This window comes from Dermacentor silvarum, chromosome 7, assembly GCF_013339745.2.
Source record: "Dermacentor silvarum isolate Dsil-2018 chromosome 7, BIME_Dsil_1.4, whole genome shotgun sequence".
In the NCBI taxonomy this organism is placed as follows: domain Eukaryota; kingdom Metazoa; phylum Arthropoda; class Arachnida; order Ixodida; family Ixodidae; genus Dermacentor; species Dermacentor silvarum.
In genome coordinates this window covers 9074655-9099246 of record NC_051160.1, presented here as the reverse complement: position 1 = coordinate 9099246, position 24592 = coordinate 9074655, and the positions used below count along the sequence as shown (strand labels likewise).

The 24592-nt window shown below is 44.5% G+C and overlaps 1 protein-coding gene across 1 annotated transcript in view; it reads left to right on the top strand.

The window, feature by feature from the left end:
- Positions 1–24189, top strand: part of LOC119457520 (spectrin alpha chain, non-erythrocytic 1-like) — a 153968-nt gene extending 129779 nt beyond the window's left edge. Inside the window, 20 exon segments of the mRNA XM_049670140.1 lie at positions 1006–1066; positions 1766–1867; positions 3253–3519; positions 4051–4314; positions 4986–5270; positions 5946–6071; positions 6479–6609; positions 8472–8658; positions 9347–9547; positions 10600–10695; positions 12156–12290; positions 13158–13340; positions 14081–14272; positions 16600–16755; positions 17707–17924; positions 18092–18380; positions 19471–19653; positions 20263–20385; positions 22425–22629; positions 24052–24189. Of these exon segments, the coding sequence (XP_049526097.1) occupies positions 1006–1066; positions 1766–1867; positions 3253–3519; positions 4051–4314; positions 4986–5270; positions 5946–6071; positions 6479–6609; positions 8472–8658; positions 9347–9547; positions 10600–10695; positions 12156–12290; positions 13158–13340; positions 14081–14272; positions 16600–16755; positions 17707–17924; positions 18092–18380; positions 19471–19653; positions 20263–20385; positions 22425–22562 (3337 nt within the window). The 3' untranslated portion in view covers positions 22563–22629; positions 24052–24189.
- Positions 24190–24592: the final 403 nt, after the last annotated feature.

The following is a 24592-nucleotide window of genomic DNA, read 5'->3' as shown; positions in this document are numbered from 1 at the left end:
CACCAGATTGGCGCATGTCAGCGTCTTGTGCTGCAACAATTCACACAACGCTTCACGTTACGTAGATGTCAACTAGAGTTGAGTCTGCCGAATTTTTTAGCGACTTCAGATCGTAGGTTTTCCTGGTTAGCACACTTTTTCTTGCTTTGCTTTTTTTTTTTCCCAGGACGTATCAACGAGGTTCTGCTGTATTTGCTACAGGCTGATAACTGTGAAAAACATTTCATATTTACTTTATTATATCAAATAATTTGTTACATTTGTGTTCTTTATATGGTGGTACGACCGCACTGTGCTCAAAGAGCTTAAGTACAACTTGTAATAAGCTGTAGTAAATGGAAACGGTTCAGTTAGGGATGACATTTCTTGGCATTGTGAGTCGAATTCTCGGAAGAGGGCCCCCTCATCGTACTTAACCGCACTTTCAGTGCAACACGTTACGATAATCACTTTTTGTGAGAAGTCCTCGTATTGAGGTTGGCCTTTTATTTTTACGATTTCATGTCTAACTTTGGTGTATGATTTTATGATTAACCTCTGTGGAGTATCTGGTTACACAACTGTACCTTGGTCTAATAGGCAAATGTCTGCCCCACTTGGGAAAACTTATCTTCAATTTTATTGAAGATAGAGATATTGGGGCGAGGCATAGGGAATCACAACTTGTGGAAAGTTGTGGACAGACTGTCTGTTTTTTTTTTCTGTTTTTTTGTGGGTACCTCTTAAGGTGCCACCTAAGATTGAATGAAATATTTTCCTATGTTAACTTTCACAAACATAAGACTGCATTGTGGATTGTGATACCACTTAATGAATACTCTTTCAATGTGTTTCATTGGTGTTGGCAAGGCGTTTCAAAACAACATTAGTTTCAAATGAGCTTTGTGCGGTTGTCTACTAGAATGTGGAATAATTTATGTTAGGATATCCCGGAGCATGTTAACTAGCGTAACGACACTTGCACAACATTTTTCCTTCCTTTTTTTTCATTCTCTCGTTGCCCAGAAAGCAAACCCTTGCTGGTGCCTACCAGCTGCACAAGTTTCTCACGGAGTTGAAGGGTCTGGTGAGTTTTTCTTTTACCTTGCTAAATCCTTCCCTGCTTTCTTTCGCAGTGTGCGTGCCATTTTCTTTTTAAATTAACTACACACAGAAGGGTATCCCACTTAATGTGCTGGCATGCCATGAGTAAGCCTCATTGCCTACAGAACGGTGGCTGACTCACGTTACTTTGAACTCCGAGTGAACGCAGATTTTCATTTCAATCAGGTCAAGTTGAATGAAGTGGAGTACGAAACGCTGTTTTAGCTTGTTACATTCATATGTATCCATACCTGGCCATATTTATAAAGATTTACGCCTTGGACGTGAACATCAACAGATATATTACATGCTACAGAGTTGTTTTCAATGTGATCGTCAATGTATACACCCCCTTGAATGTCGGATGTGGAAATGTTCCGACTTTAATGACTATTTTGATTTATTAATGCCTCATGAATGCCCCCCCTCCATAAGCCATCTTTGGCTACATTGCTCTGCCCTCTGGAAATCTAAAAAGCTAGAAGTTACTGAAATTCCTGCTTGACTTGTTCAAACGAAGCCACTTCAAAATGCACTGAAAACATAGTGGGCCAATTAAAGGTCTGAGATTAATTTTAATTAACCATAATTTTGAATGAGGCAAGCTTTAATTGTCGCGAGTCTACTGTACCACTGCTTCAGATTCTGTTTCTGCTAATCATGTTACCTTGTACTCTTGCAGGAGGCCTGGGTCAACGACCTGATAGAGCGGATGAACTCGGGTGGCCTGGGCACCAACATGCAAGAGGCTGAGGGCCTGCTAGAATTTCATCAGGAGTGCAAGGTACAGATCCAGCAATGTTGTTGTTGATTTGTAAACATATACACAGGAAAAAGAAAGCGAGGAGCAAGCGCAGTTGTTAAACTCGCATGGCCATGTTGCAGTTGTGCAGTGGAAGCTTTGTCAAATTTTCCATTACAGCCCAAAAAGGCTTCTCGCTGTTGTAGGTGGAATGTTACACTGACTTTCATGTTCTTTTGTGCCAGAAAACTTGACGGGAAAATAGAGGGCACGTGCCGTGCCGTCCAACCTGTCATGACAAGTTGTGTTTTGTAGCACAAAAAGCATGATTGTGCCTGAAAACATGAATCTCAATGTTTCCTTTACATCTCTTGTTGTTTCTCGCAGAGTTTAGCATTTAGTTGGGCCCATTTGGTTTCAACTACATTTATGGTCTTATTTAAGTGCAACTGAAAGTGTGACACGTTTATCAAAGACCACCGTACCTTCAAAAAAATTTACTGTCAACAAAGTGGCAGTTGCAGAGTGCTAAAATTTTGCAAGAAGTTTCTGTAAAGTTTTCAGCGCACTTAGAAACTGCATAGCAAGAGTAATTCACTAAATGACGTATTTTTAAAAATAGCGCATGATCTTTTATTAGGGCAGGAGGGTTTCAAACGCTTGGCCTGTGGGCCATAACGAGCCCACACGTTTTCTTTAAGCCTAAGTGAATCCAATCCTGCGTTAAAAAAAATGCCTGTGGAATCTTTTGAGGTTGCCAGAAAGCATTTGTAGTCTAGAACATATGTACTATGGTGTTCTGCTGCTCAACACAAGGTCGCGGGTTCGATTCTCGGCTACCATGGCAACATTCCAAGTGGGACAGAATGCAAGAACACTTGAGTGGTTAGATCTAGGTGCACGTTAGAGAGGTTAAAATTAATCCAGAGCAATCCACTACAGCATCTCTCGTAGACCATTACTTGCTGTAGGACATTACGCTGTGCAATTTGATTTGATTTAGAACACGCACCAGTGGCCCTTTTCATAATTCTAAAGCTGGCTTTCTTGCAAAGCAGTTTGCCCAACTAATGGCAGCAAGGTCATTTTTGCAAACAGCATGTACAAGCACAGTTTGCTTGTATATTACGACATGGAAACTGTAGACATGGCTCTCGTGATGAGAACATGCGTGAGTGACAAGCACAAACGCATGTGCAGCTAGCACTTCGCATTCACTTAAACGATGATCGGCACCACCATTAGTTGGGAAAATGAACAGTGTAGGCAAGCACACTTGCAAACTTTGAAAGGGGTCTGCTGTATAGATTGAATGAGAGGCTGTATTGTGAGCCTTTGCAGGGGGTGATAGGCATAAAGCAAGCTTTGGAATGTTAAACTCCAGCAATACAGCAGTTCAAGCATTGTGCGCTTCCTTGTATGTGCAGGCGGAGATGGAAGGTCGTCAGGACGCCTTCGAGAGGCTACACTCATTTGGCAACATGCTGCTGCGGGACAAACACCCAGCGTCGGACGTCGTGGAAAAGGAGCTGGAACGGCTGGAAGACCTGCGGCAGTCGCTGCGCCGCGCCTGGGAGGAGCGGGCGGCCATCTTGCGGCAGTGCAAGGACCTGCAGGTGTTCCGGGAGCAGGCGAAGCAGGCCGAGGCCTGGCTGTCCAGCAAGGAGGCCGTGCTCAACAACGAGGATCTCGGGGTGAGTGCCAAAGTACTAAACGAGCTTTTCAACAGACCTTCCATAAACTGCAGAGATCTGCTATAGCTGTACAGCTTCCTCCACAGATTTCTTCTGGAGTGCATATAAACGAAATGGCATGAAATGCTGGCCACAGTTCTATGCCCTGATCATTCCCCAGTCCTGGCTGCACTTCTGAAAATTGCCTTGTCCTTCTACTGCAAACAGCAGCTCTGTTTTTTTTTTCTTTCTGTTTTTTTGTTTTTTTACTTCAAACAAGTTGCCATGCAGCATATGAAGTTAATTGAATGAAGGGGTCCAGGCTCTCGTGTAAAAATTGTATCGGTGGCTTTATAGGATGTATCATTCGTAAGCCAGCAAATATCAGTTTGATCCGTCCTCTTAGAAAGTTGTCTTGTGTAGGCAGGCTGATGCTTGGAGGAAAGGGACTCAAAAATTTAGTGGAGCCAGGAGTGTTTTGTTTTGTTCTGTGCGTGTGTGTTTTTCAACATCCAGAGACATTTGTGACAACCATTATTCTCTGCCATGCAGGACTCCATGTCGAGCGTAGACGTGCTGACCAAGAAGCATGCGCACTTCGAGCAAACCATGGAGACGCAGGGGGAGCGCATCAGCCACATGGAAGAGTTTGCCCGTGCCTTGGTACAGGGTGGCCACTACGACAGCGCTGCCATCCAGGCGCAGTGCGACGCCATCTGCGCGCGCCATCAACGGCTCCAGGAGAATGCGCAGCTCAAGCGTAGGCGGCTCGCCGAGTCACGACAGTTCCAACGCTTCCTGCGCAACGTCTATGAGGTGCGTGCAGAGAAAGGGCGCTTGAATCCATATGTAAATGATGTGCTTTCACGAATATGATCCAAGTCTCTGTTGTTTTATGTACAGTCAACATCTTTCAAGACAAACCTAAAGACGTCTTGGAACTCTGATTGTTTTGTAGATGTGGTTCAGCTTTCCCTTATTTTATTTATTTGTCCATGACACTACATTTGCCCAGAGGGCATTACCTTAGAGTAGTGAATTGTGTATTATAGGAAGGTACATAAGATCCGACTGTGAATCAGAAATGTGAATTATGACCCATACTAAGGGTGAAATATCTGGGGAGGGGGGAATGCCAACAGCAACTCCAAAAGATTCTAAATGTTTAGCTTATGAGAAAATTTGTCTTTATGATGTGTTATGTAAATGAAGTCCACTGAAATTTACAGCCTAAATATATATTCTAGACCATGCTACAGTTATAACAAGAGCTCTTCCACGTTATTAGCCACCAGGCACACAAGCTGCGAAAGGAAGCTAACTGTAGATCTTGAGGAGTAGTTGTCCTTCGCTTCCATCGGTCTTGTTCTGTGTTTAAAAGCTGCACCAATTCGTTAATCTCAACCTTCCAAATTTATCAGTAAATTGAGAGTTCCATGGTGGAAATGCAGGGTTACTCATTGCTGCTGCTTCCATAACTCTCGCAGGTGGAAGCATGGCTCAACGAGAAGCTCCAGGTGGCCTGCGATGAGAACTACCGGGATCCGGTGAACCTGCCAAGCAAGACGAAGAAGCACGCCGCCTTTGAGGCTGAAATCCTGGCCCACCGCGGTCGCGTTGAGACCCTCCTCGATGAGGGCCAACGGCTGGTTGAAGCGGACCACTACGCATCGGGTCAGATCGAGTCTCGGCTGGAGGCGGTGGAGAGGCTGTGGGCTCAGCTGCTGGAGCAGACGAAGCTGAAGAAGGACCGTCTGCAGGACTCCTATCACGTACGGTTTTGCTTCTAGGCGGTCATTTATCGAATGATATGGCTACGCCAATTCTAAAGCATTAGTCCCTCGAGTGTAGCAAGAAGATCCGATGCACAGCTAACACAGCTAACAGCTGCACGAACTGCGCAGATATGCACAGCTAACATGGCCGAGCCCACTCAGCCAGCTCAGCCGATTGTTAAATGTCACGTGATCTGCCATGAGTGCAAGCATGTGAGCACAACAGTGTGTGCAAGAAGGCTGGCACTTTGATGCACGCTGTCTTCCCACATGCCTGGTGTTGGTCACATGACCCTCTGACTTTCAGAGGCACGGCACTGTGATATGGTAAGAGTGGCAGCATAGTACATACGCTTTGGGACAAGCATGCGTGCTCTCTGCAGCTGGCACTGCTCGTCATGCCAGCGATGTGACTGCAGCTGCTCAAGATCATTGAGTGAACTCTGTTCAGGTGCCGCGTTAGGCACGTGACATCGTGCATGTTTCTTTTGTCAGCAAACGTTTACTGTAGTTCCTACTGCTCATAGAACTATGAGCCTTCGTCATGTAACATCCTAATACCTCTATCGCTTTCAATTCTCCCTTTGGGCCAAACTGCAACTTCTGTATTCTGTATTTTTCGAGTGGACAGTATTAGTAATGCCACTATATTTCATTTTTTTTTCTCTGTAGGCACTGTTGTTTAACTGGATGCTCGACGACTTACAAACCTGGATGGACGATGTCGAAACACAGCTGCAGTCGGAAGACCATGGCAAGGACCTGACCTCTGTCCAAAACCTTCTGAAGAAGCAGCAGGTAAAGAACATCACTAGCACCTGCTGTCTGTCCAGTTTTAAGTTAACTGGCCCTGTGTTTATATTCCATCACTATGGAACGTGCTGCATGTGAAAGCTAAGACAGAATTAGTTTTTACCATCGATTACTGTTTTTGTAGTGCACTTTTCACTAACATACGGCACAATCTGTAGCAACTGCTGCACTAGCTAGTAGTGTTTATTAGAAGAAAGAGATGCTCGAGACATTTAAGCCAGCGTGACTGCCGAGTTATTTGAATGCATTTCATGAAAGTTAACGACAGATTAACACCAACTAGTGCATGTATGACTGAGCATGTAAGTGTTAAATACTTGTTGCTAAGTGTAGTTTGTTCTTTTTTTTTTTCTACTACTTCTCATGGAATACTTCTGCTTTGACATTTGAAGCTCCTCGAAACGGACATCACGAACCACGCCGAAATGCTGGAGCAGGTGAAGGACCAGGCTGCCAGCTTTCAGAAGAATGACCACTTCCTCAAGAACGAGATTCAGGAGCGGGCCGACAGCATTGTCAAAAGGTAACAGTGCGCTCGTGAGGTGTCATAAGTTGTCATGCTTGTCATTAACCTGAATTGTGGCCTCCATATGGTTTTAGTGTTAGAAAGACTGACTGTTGGGCTAGTTCTTGCATTCTAACCAGAGTATACTAGTAGCGCAAAATGCTGGACAGATGAAAACACGAAACAGACAAAAATGGGCCCTGGTGTACCACCGTTTGTCCTTGCCTGTTTGTGTTTGTGTTTATGTTTATATCAGCATTTGGCACTAACACACCGTAGTTAAAATGCTTACGTGTTATTTTTGATAAACTGCATTAACTATGCTTATGTAGCCCTAGCGAAAATTTGTAAACACTCTTATACACAGGCTACATCGCTAAACACTCAACACAATCACAGTAATGCAAAAAGTTCCAGCTATACACACGAGTGCCCTGTACACAACATACTTGAATGTTCAGAATTCTGTGTTCACGATTGCAGTCACATTCGCATTCACTGTAGAAATAGAACCAGGGTAACTTTATTTTGGAGAACACATTTTTGTTTTTTCATTTCTGCTAGCTCTTTGTTCTACAAGAAACCTTGTTTTAAAGGGGCCCTGAACCACCCCTCGGGCTTGGTGAAACAACATAGTCCGCGGGTAGCATACGCTGCTGTGAAAATCGCAGCCAAGTTCTGCTGTCGTACGCGGTCCGTGGAGCTCGCAAGCGGAGTGCGAAGTCAAGTTTTTCTCAAACGCTCTCGTTTCAAAAACCCTATGATCCTCGCTCTTTTCTGTGTGCTTTATTTCGTAGTAAAGCACACTCCAATACGCGGCTGCTATTGGTTGTTGCGGTCGTCTACACAGCGGCCGCCGCGAGGTGCCGCCTCGAGTCCAGTGGCTAAGTGCACTGCGGCTCTCTGAGGACAGCTCATTTGGCTTATGTTTAGCGCGGCATAGGTGCCGAATCGGAAATCTGAACTGCGCGCCACGGTGACATCTCGGACGTCACGGTGACGTCTCCGCCGTAGCCTTCGCAGCGCAAGGCTTTGGAGGAGGAAGGGGAGCACAACGGAGGCCGTGTTTGATTGCCGATACTCCGCTTCTGCTGAACGCATTGAAGTACTTTTTACAGCAAAGTGATTCTGAAATAGCCTATTTTCACTTCAAATGTCTTTCTCCACTTCGATAAAAAGTGGTTCAGGGCCCCTTTAAAAGCAAACATATTGGCTATTTGTATTCTTGCAAGAAGATGTATATACTACGTATTGATATCACCCTTGTGTACAAAAAACCAGTTGGCGCATCTTTTGGAATACAGTTCCTTTGGTGATGGCAACATAAATGAAAAATTTGAATTGGTGTAATTACGTTGATGCTGTAAAATATCTAATCATAAACAAAGTGTCTGGATTCGCTATACGCATAACAGTATCACTTACACTGACAGGTATCTAATTTTCAGTGCTTTTGGCACTCTCAATGCACCTGATTTTTGAAAATGAACTACTGCTCCACTTTTGCTGTATTAAGCATTTGCAAAACAACAGTTCTTGTTTGTTTGTACGTATGTTCTTGATGTGACTCTTAACCAGAGCTGTCCCTAAAGTCGTCCCACCCATCGTAGTGGCTAAGCCAAGCCATTCTCTTGCTGAATACAAGGTTGTGGGTTTGATTCCTGGCGGCAATGGCCGCATACAAATGGGGGCCGAATGCAAGAATGCTTGTGTACTTAGATTTAGGTGTACATTAAAGAACCCCAGGTGGTCAAAATTATTTTGGAGCACCCCCCCACCTAATACAGTATCTCTCATAAAGTGCGTGTTGTTTTCGGATGTTTAACTCCATAATTTAATTGAATTTAATTTGAACTAAAGTCATACCTTGCCACGTGCAGGTACACATCGCTGCACGAGCCCCTCCAGATCCGCCGGGAGAACTTGGAAGAAGCCCTGCAGCTGCAGCAGCTGCTTCGTGACGTGGACGATGAGATGTCTTGGATACGGGAGAAGGAACCGCTGGCCAGCTCGGCCGACCTTGGCACGAGTCTGTCCTCGGTGCAGTCGCTGCAGAAAAAACACCAGGCAAGACGCTGCAGTTTCGCATTCCTGTCCCATCAGCTTGTTGGATCATTGCTTTAAATAGTGGTTTAGCGAGTAATAAGCATTGTAAGTGTCAAACGAATTTGCAGCGTTTTTACAGACATAGCAGCAGTTATGTGATTCACTAAATCGCGGTTCACACCCATGTGATGTAACACGTGCAACCGAGTGTGCAAACTTGTCCTCTTTTTTCTTAACTTATTGCGCATGCTCCCTTAATCGGTCATTTACACATCGTTCAGTCTTCCCGATGTGCACTTTATGGCATAGGGATTGAGTAAACAAACCCCGTGGAACACCTTACATAGGCAGTCTGATGCTTTTTCTGTCACCTTTGCTTTCTACCATTCAGTGGCATAAGCTTCCAAGTTTTTCCAGTGCCGAATAAAACCAACAGCACTCTGTTGGTTTATACTTGTCCATACTTGTCAAACTTGGGAGTACCCACTGAGGATACTGTTGTATTTATAGGTTAGGCGCCTTAAAACTGAAGGACCATTTTTGCACTAACATTGGACAGAAGTGTTGGCCATTAAGGGGTTATAAAGAATGCTTATACCCATATTTAGTTGGTTCAACAGCTCTAAAAGTGCTTTTTAATCTTCACAGCCATGTGTATACTAATTAGGGTCTAACCTAATGGAGCTTTTCGACTTGTGCATTCCATCAGGGACTGGAAGCAGACATCCAAGCACACGAGCCCCTGGTGGCATCTGTCGGAAGCAAAGGGCGGCAGATGGTCCGCAGCGGTCACTTTGCCGCCTCCGAGGTGGAGAAGAGGCTCACTGAACTCCAGCTAGCCTGGGGCAGGCTCAAGGATGCAGCCAGTGTCCGAAGGCTGCGCCTGCTCGACGCCCTGGAATCGCACACTGTAAGGCACTTGCATCAGGCATTGGCTTTCTGGCTGCCCTGATAAGCCTTAATGATCATTATGGTTAGCTGATGGGCAGCTTATAGAGAACATGTGGAGACCTTTGGCTGTCTGATGGGCATTGGTGGATCCTTATGTTTAGATGACAGGCAGCTTATGGTCAAGTTAAGGACCTTTGGTTGTCCTGGTGTGCCTTGACATATGCTGATGGCTGGCTGATGGTCAGCTTATAGACAGCTAATGATACTACAGCTGCACATCAGGGCCTTGATGGATCCTGGTGGCTAGTTGATGGTCAGTTTGGGCCTCTGGCTGTCCTGATAGGCACTGAATGCTGACAACAGACATGGACAATGGATGATGTTTGGCTGCCCTGGTACACCTTGATGGGTCATGATGGGCAGTTGTTCAACAATTTATGGCCATTGAGCAGTCCAGAGAGATCTAGAAAGATCTGCATAGGAAGCCCTGATTGACAGAATAATGGGCGTCTGGCTGTCGTGAGGGACAGCTGTGAAAAACTTTAGAGCACAGTCATTTAACAATCATGTCGTGCTCTTTATTTTTAAACTGATCAAATGTTTCAATTACTTGAAGGGCTTCTCAGTTTTCATTTTTCTTTTAAAGCTTGCAAATTGGTGCATTTTTAATTTTTATTTTCTTGTACTGCCTCTGCCACATAGTTTCACATGTCATTACTTGCATTTTTGCTATACCATTGTTTTCTCTCATTATTATCCAATATAGATGCCTGTACTCGGGCAAGAAGAGTTACCTGCAGTATTCTGTAAATAATCACACTGTAGTAAGCAGGTTAATATCAGAAGGCGATGTGGCATCAAATGATACTTGATCTTCCTGTTTTACACATGGGTGTTTAAAGGGTATTAGCTTTACATAAAAAGAGTTTCTCTTATTAGCACAGGGTGAAAAATGTATGACTAAGTTGAAATACTTGAGACAACATACGCACTTTTGGGAGTGGCACAGCTTTGCATGACCTGTAGATATAAGCAGCTGTTCTTCACTGACTGTGTAATGCTGCATTCCAGTTCTACAGTGAAGCCACTGAGGCCGAGGCCTGGATGGAGGAAAAGTTCCTCGTGGTCAACAGCCCAGACCTTGGAAAGGATGAGGATTCAGTCCTGGTGGGTCAAGTGTTTTTATGCAGCCTGTGTTACAGTGCGTATATGCGTTTTTGCAATGGTAATTGCAATATGTGATGGTAATTGGATAGTTTAAGGATCAGGCTTTTTCCCACCATGTACCATCATGATTTTGGATGGTCATGTAGACACCACTACTTCCGATTTTGGTGCCTACGATGCGCCGAACTCGGAGGCTATCCCTCAGCTTACGGTTGACTTCACGGTGTCTCCACAGGTGTCTTATCCCTTAGCTGTGTTACCGTGTGCTATATAGCTGTGCGCGGCTGTGTTTTCTCGCACTGAGTGGCATGAGTAGCACATTTCCTTTCACACTTATCTCTACAGCGATCACACAATTTACAAGGTTCGAACGAAATGTTGTCTTTATGTTCGCTCGTGTGAGTACGTCGCCACTGTGCACATCAGCTAAAGGCATGGATATACACATGCCATTTGTGGTGCGGTTAAGCTATACTGGCAAAAATATGACGCTATACCTTGGCTATACAGTCCAGTGTCCGGCGCGGTCAGCGTGACCAGCGGCGCTCAGCGCGCTTTGCTGCAGCTGGCACAGGAATAGAACATGTCCTATCTCACGCCAGAGCTGCTAGGCCAGGGCATCGTGCGCTAGCTCGGCTGGCCGGCAGCATGCTGGCCTATAGTTCGGGTGCACTGAAGCGAGCGTGCTGAGTCAGCGCCTTCGCCAAATACAAATGTGCTCGCTATGCACATGGGTGCATGCGTCGTGGCAATAGCTGATCACCGTGCTACTACAGGACACGTTTAATGCGCTGTGACGTATCTGAGGTCGCTGCCTGGCACGCCGGAAACGCCGGGCTATGTCCACGCCTTTTAAGCGACCGCACTCCGGATTCTCATTTAAAGGATTCCTAACGTTACGAGCTTCGATCATGATGGCAAGATGGCGACACACCTTCAAGGTGTGCAACTTGGGAAGCAGATGACCTGTTCCAGTCAGATGTTGGCACTCCGGCTGGCTCACCATGTGCCTGGAGCCATGTCATCCACAGAGACCGATCAGAGCATGCGGTTGTCCTCAGCGAGCCATAGCCAGCTAGACCGAGGGCGGGTGGAGGCTAGACGGGGGCAAGTGGCAAAAGTGTCCATGTTGGCAGTGAAGCTCGGCTCCTGAAATCATGGGTTCGCGACACTTCAAACATTTCTATCTCTGCTAATAATGAACCACTCTGAAAAAATTTTCTGGTAGAATGCTCCCTAGAGGGCATGTTAATATTTCCAGCGTATGACCAAAATTTGCTGTGTGTCCTGGGTCCTTAAACAGTGGATTATGCTATTGCTAGTCACGCACACAAGGACATCACACCCGGTGGCCACATTGCGTTCATGCACATTTTATGTGAAGAAGTTGTCATGGAGCTGCATGTTTACACGGTATCGCATTTGAACAGTCTTTGTTTTGCGTTATGTCTCATCTGCAGGCACTCACAAAGAAGTTGGATGGAGTCGACCGTGACGTCGATGGCTTCAACGCCAACATCACTCGGCTGATGAAGCAGAGCACGGAGCTGGTGGACCGGGGACACTTCGACAGTGCCAACATCAGCGCTAAAATGGTGTGTGCCTCAGCTATAGGTGCTTCTGTCGTGCCTCATTTTCCAGTAATTGTAAAGTACGATTAATGTCTGGTCTCTTTTGTGCAAGAGATTGAAATGCAAGATTTATACAAATCAACACAGATTAAACAATACAATTTTATGTTACATGCTGTATTAAACATTACATTTTATGAGTGCAAAATAACTTTAACTCCAACTGTTGTGTTGCTGCAACTGCTGCTTGAGGCCAATTTCTGTGCTCTTTTATTCTCGTAAGTTTTTATTTACATCTTGACCTCTGTGCTTATATATTCCTGTATTCTTAATTAGATTTCTTGTTGTATTTCTTTTATATAACACTTGCACCTCACTTGGTATCCTGCTCTATAAGTAGTGCCATGAAATCCTTTATTTGGGGGACAGCTAAATAAAATCAAGTGTAAATGCAATTGTCTTGGCATGTTAATATTGCGTCTAGCTTTTAACTATTAGTGATCGGAAATTTTTGATGAAACATGAAACATCCATGCGACAATTTTGAGTAGTAGCATTTCGTGAGCCGAATTTCCAGATTATACCCACTATGGCGGCTTAGCTGCTTGGCTTAGCGGCTATAGCGCTCCGAGGCTGTACACGAGGTCGTGGGTTTGATTCCCAGCTACAGCAGCCGCATTCTGATGGAGGCAGAAGGCAAGAACACTTGTGTACGATATGCTTTGGGTTCACGTTAAAAGAACCCCTGGTGGTAAAAATTAATCTGGTGCCCACTGGATCCCTCTTGGCTTGTCTGTTGCTTTTGGGCATTAAGCCCCATGATTTGATTTGATTCAGTTTCCAGATTATAACACTACAAATTCTTTCTCTTTGTGTTCGGCGTTTGAGCAGAAGGACCTGGAAGAGCTGTACACGAGGTTGAAGAAACAGATTGCCGAGAGGCGCTGGAAGTTGTCCGAGAGCGCCAAGTTTTACACGTTTCTGCGGGAGACGGACGAAGTTCTTCACTGGATTCAGACGCAGACAGCCATTGCGGGCTCAGAGGACTACGGAACTGACCTCGAGCGTGTTGAAGTGAGTCAGAAACAAACACGTCTCTCTTTCTCTTTTTTTCCGTCATCTGTAAATTTAATCACTTACCAATAGCCTTGAAAATAAAGGTATATAATCATAGTATTTGCCAATATGGGGTCAAAACTTGAAGGCTAACAACGGTTCAAGGATTCTTGAAAGGAAGATAAGAACCATAGAAAGATATCTCAATTTAGTTTGAAAGGAAGAGGGGAGTGGGGAGGTTCACAAAGTAGTCCACACAATATATTAAACAAATGCCCAGTAGTCCATGAGAGTGACAGATTGGGTGCCGAGAGAGGAGAAAAGCTGTTACGAATGGCAAAGAATAGATGGACTGATAAGATTAAGAAATGTGACGGAGTTAGATGAAGCAGGATGGGGATAATTGGAGATCTCTTGGAAAAGCCCTCATTTTGCAGTGGAATCAAATAGGCTGATGATAGTGATGACAAATGTCAAATGGTGATGTTGTGATGAAACTGGGCAAAAGCTAGCTGAGCACGTTTTGCAAAGGAGTCAAGCCAGGAGAACGCTCACACAAACGGTCATGCTGGCATTTATCGCCAGCCATTGTGCGTAACTGTTGACTTGTTCTTGAGTTTCCATTTTCCATGGGCACGGGGAATGCACAACAGTTTAAAAGCTGGTCACTCTCTGCCAGTGCACATTTTGTTTGTTCCAACAAGCAAGTTGGGTATGAATAGGTAACAAAGATAAACATGACTGGTTTCGCCATGCAGATCCTGATGCAGAAGTTCGACGTGTTCCTGACGACGCTGCAAGGCAGTGAGGACCGAGTGCGGCTGGTCCAGCAGCTGGGGCGGACACTGATCGCCGAGCGGCACCCACAGAGCGACGCCGTCGCCAAGCGCTGCGCCGAGGTTGCCAAACTCTGGGAGGAGTGCAAGGAGTGCGCAGCCTCTCGGCAAGACGTATGTTCTGTGTTTGCATTCATTTGCCACCTTCTGTTTTATTGCGATAGCAATTATATGAACACTCCAGGCTCATTTCCGCTATCAACGTTGGTGTCACCGTGATGTTCCGTATAAAGTCCAAGTGTGATAACATCACAGCTGCATGCTGTATGCTATCGGTGCGAGTGAAAGTGTGTGAGGGGGAGCCGAGAGGGATGGTGACTCAATCTTGCACGCAGAAGGGAGGAAGGCGAAGAGGAAGCGAGTCATCTTCCATTGTGCGTAAGGCACCGCGGGGTGGAATTGGGGGAGGGGCGGCTGCGTATGGCATGGCTGAGCATGGCCTCACGGGTCCCACCTTGAAAGCCATCCGCGGTGGGTACAGAGTCTAGGTGCACTGAGGGCTGATGGCTTCGTGTGTGCTGTGTTCTCGCCGCTTAGTTCGCACTGAAGTAAGAGGCAGCACGAAAGGCAATTCCTCGCTGCCACTGTTCCTCATGCCAGTGATTTGACATTGAGTGTCCGTGATCATCCAGTGAGATGTGTTCATGTTTTCACGTGCGCACGTGACACCATGCTTGTTAATTTGGTTAGTTAACTAATGTTTACAAGTTTACACGGCCAATAAAAGTACTATCCTTACTTTGCATAGCTGTATAATAATTTGCTATCGCAATCAATGCTTTGCCTTTTGGGCGAAATTGCCACATTTTTTGCCAGTAATTGCTAACTGAAAGATTGCCCATGCCATTTTTTTGCCGTGTCGCCCTCTCCTGCTGCTGCTTGACAAAGAAAGAAGTGAAAGAAAAATGAGCGTGATCAGGCAGAATGGTGGCCAAAGACAACTGCCCAGACATAAATTACCAATGACCACAAGCTTCTGCACCTTTTCTCGCCAAAAGACGAAGCCATACCAACATGCCTAAGTTTCTGTCCTTCTGACACTTTGAAAGTTCGCAAATAAATTTAGCTCTGTACTTTACTGGTGTGTAAGATATTCCACATGCTGTGCATTGGAGATGCTTCATATCATTTTCAGCCAGCTGAAGGAAATCTCTTATATCTAAAAGAACAATATACTTGTGAAGTACAATTACACAGCAGCTTCAAGAGTTGAAATTATGTTCATTCCTCAAAACAGCAAGGTGCTGCAGTGGACCATTTAATCATGCTGCCCCACACAGTACCATATGCTGCATAAAAAGATTTGTCTTGCCGCAAGGCTTGGGATGGCTGAAACAAACTTTCTTTACATTTGCCTTTCATCACTGCGTGCTTTGAAATTACTGGAATAGATGGTCCTTGCAATAACAGCTTTCGTCCCGTATTTAGTTGCAGCTCGCAGGAGAAGCATTTGCTATTGCCGAAAAAACCGCCAAAATGTCACAAATCCGTGTGAAGTTTGTCGACTCTCTGCCATTTACAGATACTTTTGTATCACCAATGCAGTTTCTTAATTTTTATTCATGCATGGTGCTGTTGGCAATGAAATAGGCTTCTGTTAATTCGACTACGGTTAATTCAACTTTTCGGTTAATTTGATTCCGACTGAAGGTTCCAGCCAGCGTCCATGCCCAAACTTTTGTTATTTCGATCAGTGGCAGCGTCCGTCTCGACGGAGCTTAGGGGAGAGTGAATGCATTAAACACGTCATTTCCCATCCAAAATGCTTATTTTGGGCCTGCCCTAGGAAGACTTTCAAGCAATAACGGTACCTAAAAATGTCTCATTACGGTATTTACCTGATTCTAATTCTTGCCCCTTCCTAAAAAAAAAAAAAAAAAATGGGACAAAAGTCGCGATTGCAGCATTTGTATGCTTTGCCGTATAACACGTCTGTATTACGGCAAAGCTGACTTCAGGAAACTGGCTTCCATGGTGCAATACATATTAGACCCTTGCCAATTTCTCTTGCTAGAAATCAGTTTCACATTATATTTCTACTTTACGTTAGTTTTCTACTTTGGACCCACAGAAAGTGTTCGCGTGTTTGATTCAGCGGCGTGTTAGAATCGGGCAAATACTGCCAAATGAATCCTCGGTGTGTCTCGACGTTTTTTCTGCATCTTGTTTAATTAGACCCGCCGGATAATTCGATCAATTTCATCAGTCCCGTCAGGGTTGAATTAACAGAAGTCCACTGTTAAGGATGATTAATGTGTAGGCTCTTCTGTGTGAGAGATTGAAATGGCACTTTTTAATAAATAAACACACGTTACATGTTACGATGCAATGTTACATGTTATGACTGCAAAGTAATATTACCACAAATTGTTGTGATGCTTCAACTGCTGTTTGATGCTAAATTTTGTGTTGTTGGCAATTCATTTTGACATCTAATGCAGGCTTTGGCCGGAGCTAGACAAGTGCACACGTTTGACCGCAACGCGGACGAGACCATCAGCTGGATTTACGAAAAGGAAGCGGTGCTCCTGAACGAGGACTTTGGTCATGACTTGGAGAGCATCCAGGCGCTCAGCCGACGCCATGAAGGATTCCAGGTAGGTCTTGGTGTCTTGGTGACGTCTAAGTTCCTCATGCGAAGTGACCTTGAAGGGTAGCAAACAACAAGTTATTCTGTATTGGCAGATAACACTTCCGGAACTGCGAATAGGCCAGTCTTGCTATGAGTGAAGGCTTAGGAAGTCGCAAAAATGACGCAAGAACGAGATGGGTGGTAAAGTTTCGTTGAAACTCGGAAACCAACTCAACTGGGAGTCATATATTTTGGCAGTTTGTGGTCAAAGTTACAGCATGCTGGCTTCTAGCATAGAGAAAGGTTGAGCCTGGCAACGTTTGTGAATTTTTTCTGTGCTATGAAAGGGTCCACACGATGTACCAAGAACGCCACGAAATTAACAAGACCAGACTGATGAGATTGGCACTACAGTTTGTGTGCAAAGCTCAGGAGGTGGGACTGTATGGCTGTTAATTAAAAAACTAGGCAAATTACCAGCCCTGCAGCTTTGCCTTGATTACTTCAATAGCATATACTACACATTTTTAACCACTTTAGCCAAAGCTCAGTTTCATTGCAATTAGCCTTTAATAGTAAATAAGTAGATTCTTGCTCAAAACCGACGATCACAAAGAGAATACACACATAGACGAAACAGGCGCTGACTGCCAACTGTTCATTTGAAATACAGCGATCAAACATATATGCTGTTTCTTGCACCAGTGCCCCATGCTAATCACTCAGTCATTATCTTAGAAGCATTGCTTAAAGGCCTATACATAAGTTCTCTCCTGTAAAGTGGAACCAACGCATCACTGACGCAAATTCTGTTTTGCTTACTTACTGTCATGCACCAGCTAACCCAACAACATAATCTTCTTAGCCTTTAATGTTTCTAATCTGTGGCCATGGTGGTGGGGTAAAGTCACCACGGCAACAAAAAGTTGTGACAGTCCCATCAGCCTCTGAGACTTGTCCATCTGCTGAATTGCAGAGAGACCTTGCGGCAGTGAGGGAACAGGTGGAGACGCTGCTGCGTGAGGCCCGTCGCCTGGCCGAGACGTTCCCAGATGCACGGGAACACATCGAGGCCAAGCAGGACGAGGTGTCTGAGGCGTGGAGCACGCTGCTGAACCGCTCGCACCAGCGGGGTGACAAGCTCCACCAGGCCGAGCAGCTGCAGGCGTACTTCGACGAGTACCGTGAACTCATGTGAGTTTACATTTCGTGAATGAATGAATGAATGAATGAATCGATCGATCGACTTTAGCTTCCGCCAAATTTACTGCAGTTTCGTTCAGATTGTACAGAGTCAGGTTTTTATGAATGGAAGTGTAAACGTACTTTGGCATTTACTTCCCCCACATCTCACTTCTCAGGGCGTGGCTTAATGACATCACGGCGCGCATCACGTCGGATGAGCTGGCCCGGGACGTGACGGGTGCGGAAGCCCTCCTGGCACGCCACAGGGAGCACAGGGCAGAGATGGATGCCCGTGCCGAGAGCTTCTCGCGTTTTGTCGCGAATGGCGAGAAGATCATCGCCAGTGGCCACTTCATGTCCGACGAGGTGCGCGATCGCATCCGACGCCTCTCCGAGTCGCGCAAAGTGCTCGAGCACACGTGGAAGCGGCGGCAGGAGATCTACGACCAAAGCTTGGACCTGCAGGTGAGCACTGCAGCCTTCAAACACATGCAAGGCTCTTTTCTCATGCATTACATGTTTCATTTAAATTGCCACGACCGATTTATGTTAATAAGCTCGACTTTTCTGCTATGAATGGATTTTCTTTGCAGAAGTAGGAGTTCCGTAAAAAAAATGTTATCGGTATTTGTTGGGCGTTGACTTCTGTGAGAGACTTTCACGTGTGCATTGGTTTACAGCTAGTAAGAAAAGCTCATCAAGCCAAAGTTTTATAGATTGGCTGTGGATTTTAATTTTTGAAGCAGTTGCTTGCTATTTGCAAGCAGTACATAGTAAGGGAAGGAATACAGTTGGCATTTGATGTCTCTGCACCATTACTTGCAGTGTGCACCATTCCATCAAAATTATATGTGCACATCTTAGTGAGGACCTCACACATTGCTTACTGTTCCGCATTCTTGTGATAGTCTTGCATTGTTGAGGCTATAGGGCACTACAGTTGAGACTGGATACAATAAACACCTTCACTGCTCAAATTGTGTTTGCTCTATCAGCATTTCGGTATAGTTGGACTTGCCCTTAGAACTTTCTATACAGAACTCAGCAAGGCGGAGAAGAGATGCTTTATTTCCAAAAATGATGTGCACTGTATTTACTGGCAGGAATTGGTGATTAAACTCTATTTGAGCAGTTTCCACCTAACAGTGGTTCTCTATAAGCTTTTCGAGCTGTTGACGTGGTTGTAATAAATCCTATGGCATATACAGAATGCTGGAGCGAGCTATGAAGCTTAAAGTAGACTATATTGAGACCATTGGGACCCATCCCTGGGTCATTGAGTCACTGCCATGCTACAATTCATTCCGTTTGCTGTAACCAAACTGAGCAGTGCACCAGGCCATTATAAGCGGATGGTTCTCTTAAAGTCTTCGCGATACATTTTGGTTGTCGATAAGCTGTTTGTAGTAGTTGAAAGATCGCTCTAAGCTGGATCATTGTGTGGACTCGATGGTAAATGTGCTGATTAGATAAGAGTGTTTGCTTTTGACGGATTTACAGTGTTTCATAGATACTACCCCACAGTTTTCTTGACGTTTGTCTCTGTGAATTGCAGTTGTTCCTCCGTGATGCTGACCAGCTGGAAACGTGGCTGGCAAGCCGGGAGGCATTCCTGCGCGATGACGACCGTGCCGATTCCATCTCGGCAGTAGAGGAGCTTATCCGCAAGCACGACGACTTCATGAAGACCGTAGAAGCCCAGGAAGACCGCTTCGACACTGTCAAACGCATCACCAAGGTACGCTTGCTGGGCAAAAAGCTGCAGTACAATCAACTTCCAAATTGGGTTGAATTCCACAACCACTCAGATTAGCATAGTTAAACACTTCTCTAATCCCCCGCAGTGAACTGCACGTGTCGCTTGCTGTATTCGCAAGCGAATTAGAAATGTACTACTTAGAAACCTGTACAGAGTTATAACTTCCATAGAAGCCCTTGATGTTCAGCCACACGTTACTACGCATCATTTAAGTACCCCTGTAAAAACTATCTTGTTATAAAAGAGCTGGAACTCCACACTGTCCCCCATTGTGCAATTTGCAGACCTAGTATATGGTCAACCAGCTTTAATTCAAACTTCTAAAGGATCTCAGATATTTTGTTTGACCTGTCCATGGTAGACGCCATGGCAGCACTGTGATTTGTTCCCCGTTTCCTTCTCTGTGCATGTCTTGTATCTTACAATGTTTTTTAAAGTATCGGTACACATAGTTTTACCTTGCTGTACATTTGATTTCACTTTGATGACCGTGCAATAGCACCTAGCTCAACGGCAGGCACTGCTGTCGGTTTTAACTGTCCTGCAATATCTTCACCCTACTCCCAACACCCCCATTCACCTCTCCAGCTGGAAGAGGCGTTCAAGAGGCTGAAGCAGGAGGAGGAAGAGATGCTCAGGGCCGAGGAACAAAAGCGCGAACAGGACAGGGTGGATGCCATGAAGCGCAAGGAGCACCAGAGGATCCTCGACGTGAGTCTTGCAACCCTTTCAGGCTCCAGTCGTTATAATATTATGGGAAAACAACATGACGTAGTCACATTTAGTGAAATTGTACAGACTGTTATGCCTGAGGCAGACAGAAACGTCAAACCTTTGATGCAATATGGCATGCGTTCACTTTTACAATCCTTGCATGCAAGTTATGCAAGTTTGTCCATAGCATTCTCCACTGGCTGTAAGTTTTTGTTGCTCTTGGAAAGGAAGGGTGTATTTGCATTTGCTTATTTTTTTTTTTTTTTGTCTGCGTATTTATTGTACTAGAATTGAGAGAAACTATATTTTTAAGTACAACAGTGAAGTTGTATAAAACACACACAAAAAACGCATAAATTACACTTTTTTTCCCCCTTATCTTTTGCATCTCTGGTCTTCAGCCTTCTGTCTCTCCTTTTTCTTTTAGCAAAAATCTGAGGTCTGCCTTTGCTAATGTTTCAGCGGTCGTGCCATTCTACTGCTAAGCATTAAGTTGTGTGTCTGACTCCCATTTAATGCAGCAGCATTCTAATGGTGGCAGAGTACATAAGAAGAAAAATGTGTTCTTAATTTTTATGTTAATGAATGCCAAGTGGTTAGAATTGACCCAGAACCAGCCATTGCAATGTCCCTCACAGTCTAGGTCAAAGTCAGTTTATTTGACAAGAGGGCATAATTAAAGATAGAGTTGTCAGGAGTAGAGATGAAAAGGAAAAAAATAGGCTTGACAGCATCTGTACGCCTTAAAAATAATCACGTTGGCAAGATGATAATAGCATTTTTTTAATAAAAATTACATTGGCTATAGGTACAGTCACACCTTAACATAACATACACGGATGTAATGAATTATCAGGAGTAACAAAGTAAATTTAGATTGTTTCCTGCTGATATTTGCACATAATGATCATATGCTTATAATGAACATCGAAATTTAAGAAGGTATTCTCGTGTCAGATCTGACTCTGCTGTAACAAGGTTTGACCGTATTACTACTGGCATCTGGCATTTGGCACTCTAGAAGCATATCTGATGTAGATATCATGCAGCAGCACATAGAGATAGTGTGCTGTGCTTTCTGCGATGCATGTCGCTTACAAATTTGGAAGTAGGATGTGATGTTATCCATTCTGTTATCAATCAGAAACAGGAGGATGGGTATGATTATTAATAGTTATGTCTTGTTGGCTAGCACCTGCTGTTCATGAATAGTTGCCGCCTGTGTTTGGCTTTCAATATCAGGTTCCCTTTCTAAATGCAGTCTACCCTTGGTATAACGAACACAGATTTAAGGAATTATCAGATATAGGGAAGTAAACTTAAATTGTTTATCGCTGGTATCAATGTGCTGTGGATATGTGCTTATAACAAATGCCAAATGAAGTGAAGCTGCTTTCCTGTTGGATGATGAAAATTTGCTATCACGAGATTTAGCTGTATGTATACTTGCGAGGCAGCTGCATGCGCAAAAAAAATTAAATTTTTTCTAGCTTGCCGTGCAACATGGAACAGTCTCAATGCAATGCATTGGTTAAACAGACGCATGTGGGCTGTGCCACTTGGTTTCAACCTGCTTGCTTAGGCTGCAAAGAACAAAAAAACTCAGCCGGAACTCATCGTGCAAATTATTATTTCGGCTAAAATACTGATTCTAGAAACGAGAAACTTTGCGAATAGGTGGGAAAATAGCTGTAGATTTTAAAAATAACACTTCCAAAATCTTGATTTTATCGAAATTTTTTGGTTCTAAAGACCCGTGTCCCCCCTTAAGTGTACATCGCACAACATTTTCATTGTTCTTGTGACTCTCCTGTTCACTTCGGGCACTCCTTATTGCTGTTTCACAATGACCCTGTTTGCAAGTACCATTCTGCTGTGTACACATCACCTGTTTCATGTAATGAAAAATTTTTTAAATAGGGCAAATTTTATGCTCAGTGCGCACCATATGGATCGCATAATTTTTTTTTTTTTACACTAGCTCATTTTAGGTGTAATTGTAATCTGCAATCTTTCTTTTTTATTGAAACTTGCAGGAACGCATGCGCGAAGACGGCCTTCGCCGTCCGGGGCTGGACTCTTCCCAGCTGAGCGCCGAGAACAACGGCGAGATTGCACCATCGTATGTGGGCGGTTTGGTCAAGTCGCCAGTCCCAGAGGTCGCTGGACAGTGACCGCAAGGCCATGAGCACCCTTTCAACACCCGTCACATCGCCAGTGAAGAGGGCTGAGAGTATGAAGGTCAGTCGTGTTCTTCTTCATGACAGGATCTTTTTGGAGCATGGAGCTTCCTAAAAGAATTACTTGAGCGAAATCCGGTGCTAATTTTTTGAAGGAGCTGCAAGCAATGGTGGTTCAGCCATCATGGGAACGATGTTTAGTTCCCATGACGAAGTTTGCATAAACTTTGTCCTTGCTGGCTTAAAACAACTTTGCGACTCAGCAAATTGACAATGTTCGACAAAATATTGCTTTATAAATGCAACAGTTTGCAACGGTTATGCATGTGCATAGTTTCGTTGCCTCCTGCGTTTAAAAAAGTGTGGTTGCTCGGAAATTTAGGCCAATAAAAGCAGGCAAAAGTGAAATGAATGAAGCCACAAGTAAGTCTGAAGTCACAAGCTCGAAGAGCAGACAAATTCATGTACCAACCATCATTCCCATAGTAGCTGAACAATTTAAGGATCTTGCCGTACGTAGTGACAAGTTGCTGGTATTGTTGGCACTGCTGGTATTCTTTAATGCGCAGTTCCACTGTTATTAAGTTGTTCTGTGCCACTGCTATATTTGTGACTTCTGCAGCTGGCTTCTATAGTTAGTATAGGTTAGTTGTTGCAGTAAACTTTTCCAAATGTCTCGGGCCCCAGTCGCCAAACGTTTCATAACACTGCAGCCATCGACTCTATTTAAAGTGGTGGCAGTAGCCGAAGATGTTGAGCTGAGGTGCTAGTAGATGAACACGTCCATAGGAAGCACAGGTCCAGCTGTTGCCGTGCGGGTTGGTGTTAATCACACAAGACTTTACGGGGCTTTTTATTAAGTGCGATAACATTTTTTTTTACCTCCTACCCCCACTGACTTTGCTAAATCTGGCTAGCTCAAAGCTGTGCCAACGTAAATTAAGAAACAAACTCTCATCATTAGTTGGGTTCGGATTAAGAAATCCATGGCTGTGATATGGGCATGCTAACACTACTCTACATCCGCCCCAACACACACAAAAAAAAATGTGTTGTAACCTTACTCTCCTAGCTCTAAATGTTCTGGATGGTTTTAATGGGTCACATTGTATGTAGTGTCACAAAATATGAAATCCTTTCTTTCATGTTGTAAATTAAACCTCAGACTTAATACCCACTGTAACCACTGGAAACATAATTCACCACATATTTGCAAAGGGTATACAAAATTTAAAAATTGGGAAGATATGTTACGTACTTTAGTATACACCGTAACTTGCTAACTTGCTGTCATGTGCAGTGAATCATCTACTGAGTACTGGAATCACTCTAAACATTGTAGATCTAGTAACAATAAGCATCTGCAGATGTACGAATCATGTCATAGTGCACCGTAAACACTGAAATGCCATCACAGTATTGTATATAATCATAACCTACTTCTGATACAATTTCTTTTTTTGTGTGTGTTTTCTTTTCTCAGGTGGAACTGGGTAAGAAACTGAAGCGCACCCCAAGCTTCACGACACGGCGGCGTGCCCAAAGCTTCCGGCGATCGCGCACCGCTGCTGGCTTACCGGCCGTGGAGATGGAAGGCTTCCTCGACCGAAAACACGAGCTGCAGTCCGGCGGCAAGAAGGCAACCATCCGCTCGTGGAAGACGTTCTACACTGTGCTGTGCGGTCAACTCCTCTGCTTCTTCAAGGCAAGTTGTTCACTGCTTGCGTTGTTGCACAAACACTTGGGCGAAGCAGAGTGGCTATAAAAACGTCCCTTTAAAAGGTACCTACAAAGTGTTTAAAGGGAAGAGGTTTCTTTCCTGAGCAGGATAGATTTTGATGATGAAATGGTTAGACTATGAAAAGGAGGAGGTGATGTGGGAGAGTGGGTGTTGTGAAGTGGAGGGCACGGCACCAACTGATTGGTTGGGTCAGTGGTGATGACATGCCCACCACAGCAGATGCATACCTTCGTTTGGTTGCAGCGGAAGAGAACACCTCATTGGCATGTGTAGCACCGGCACC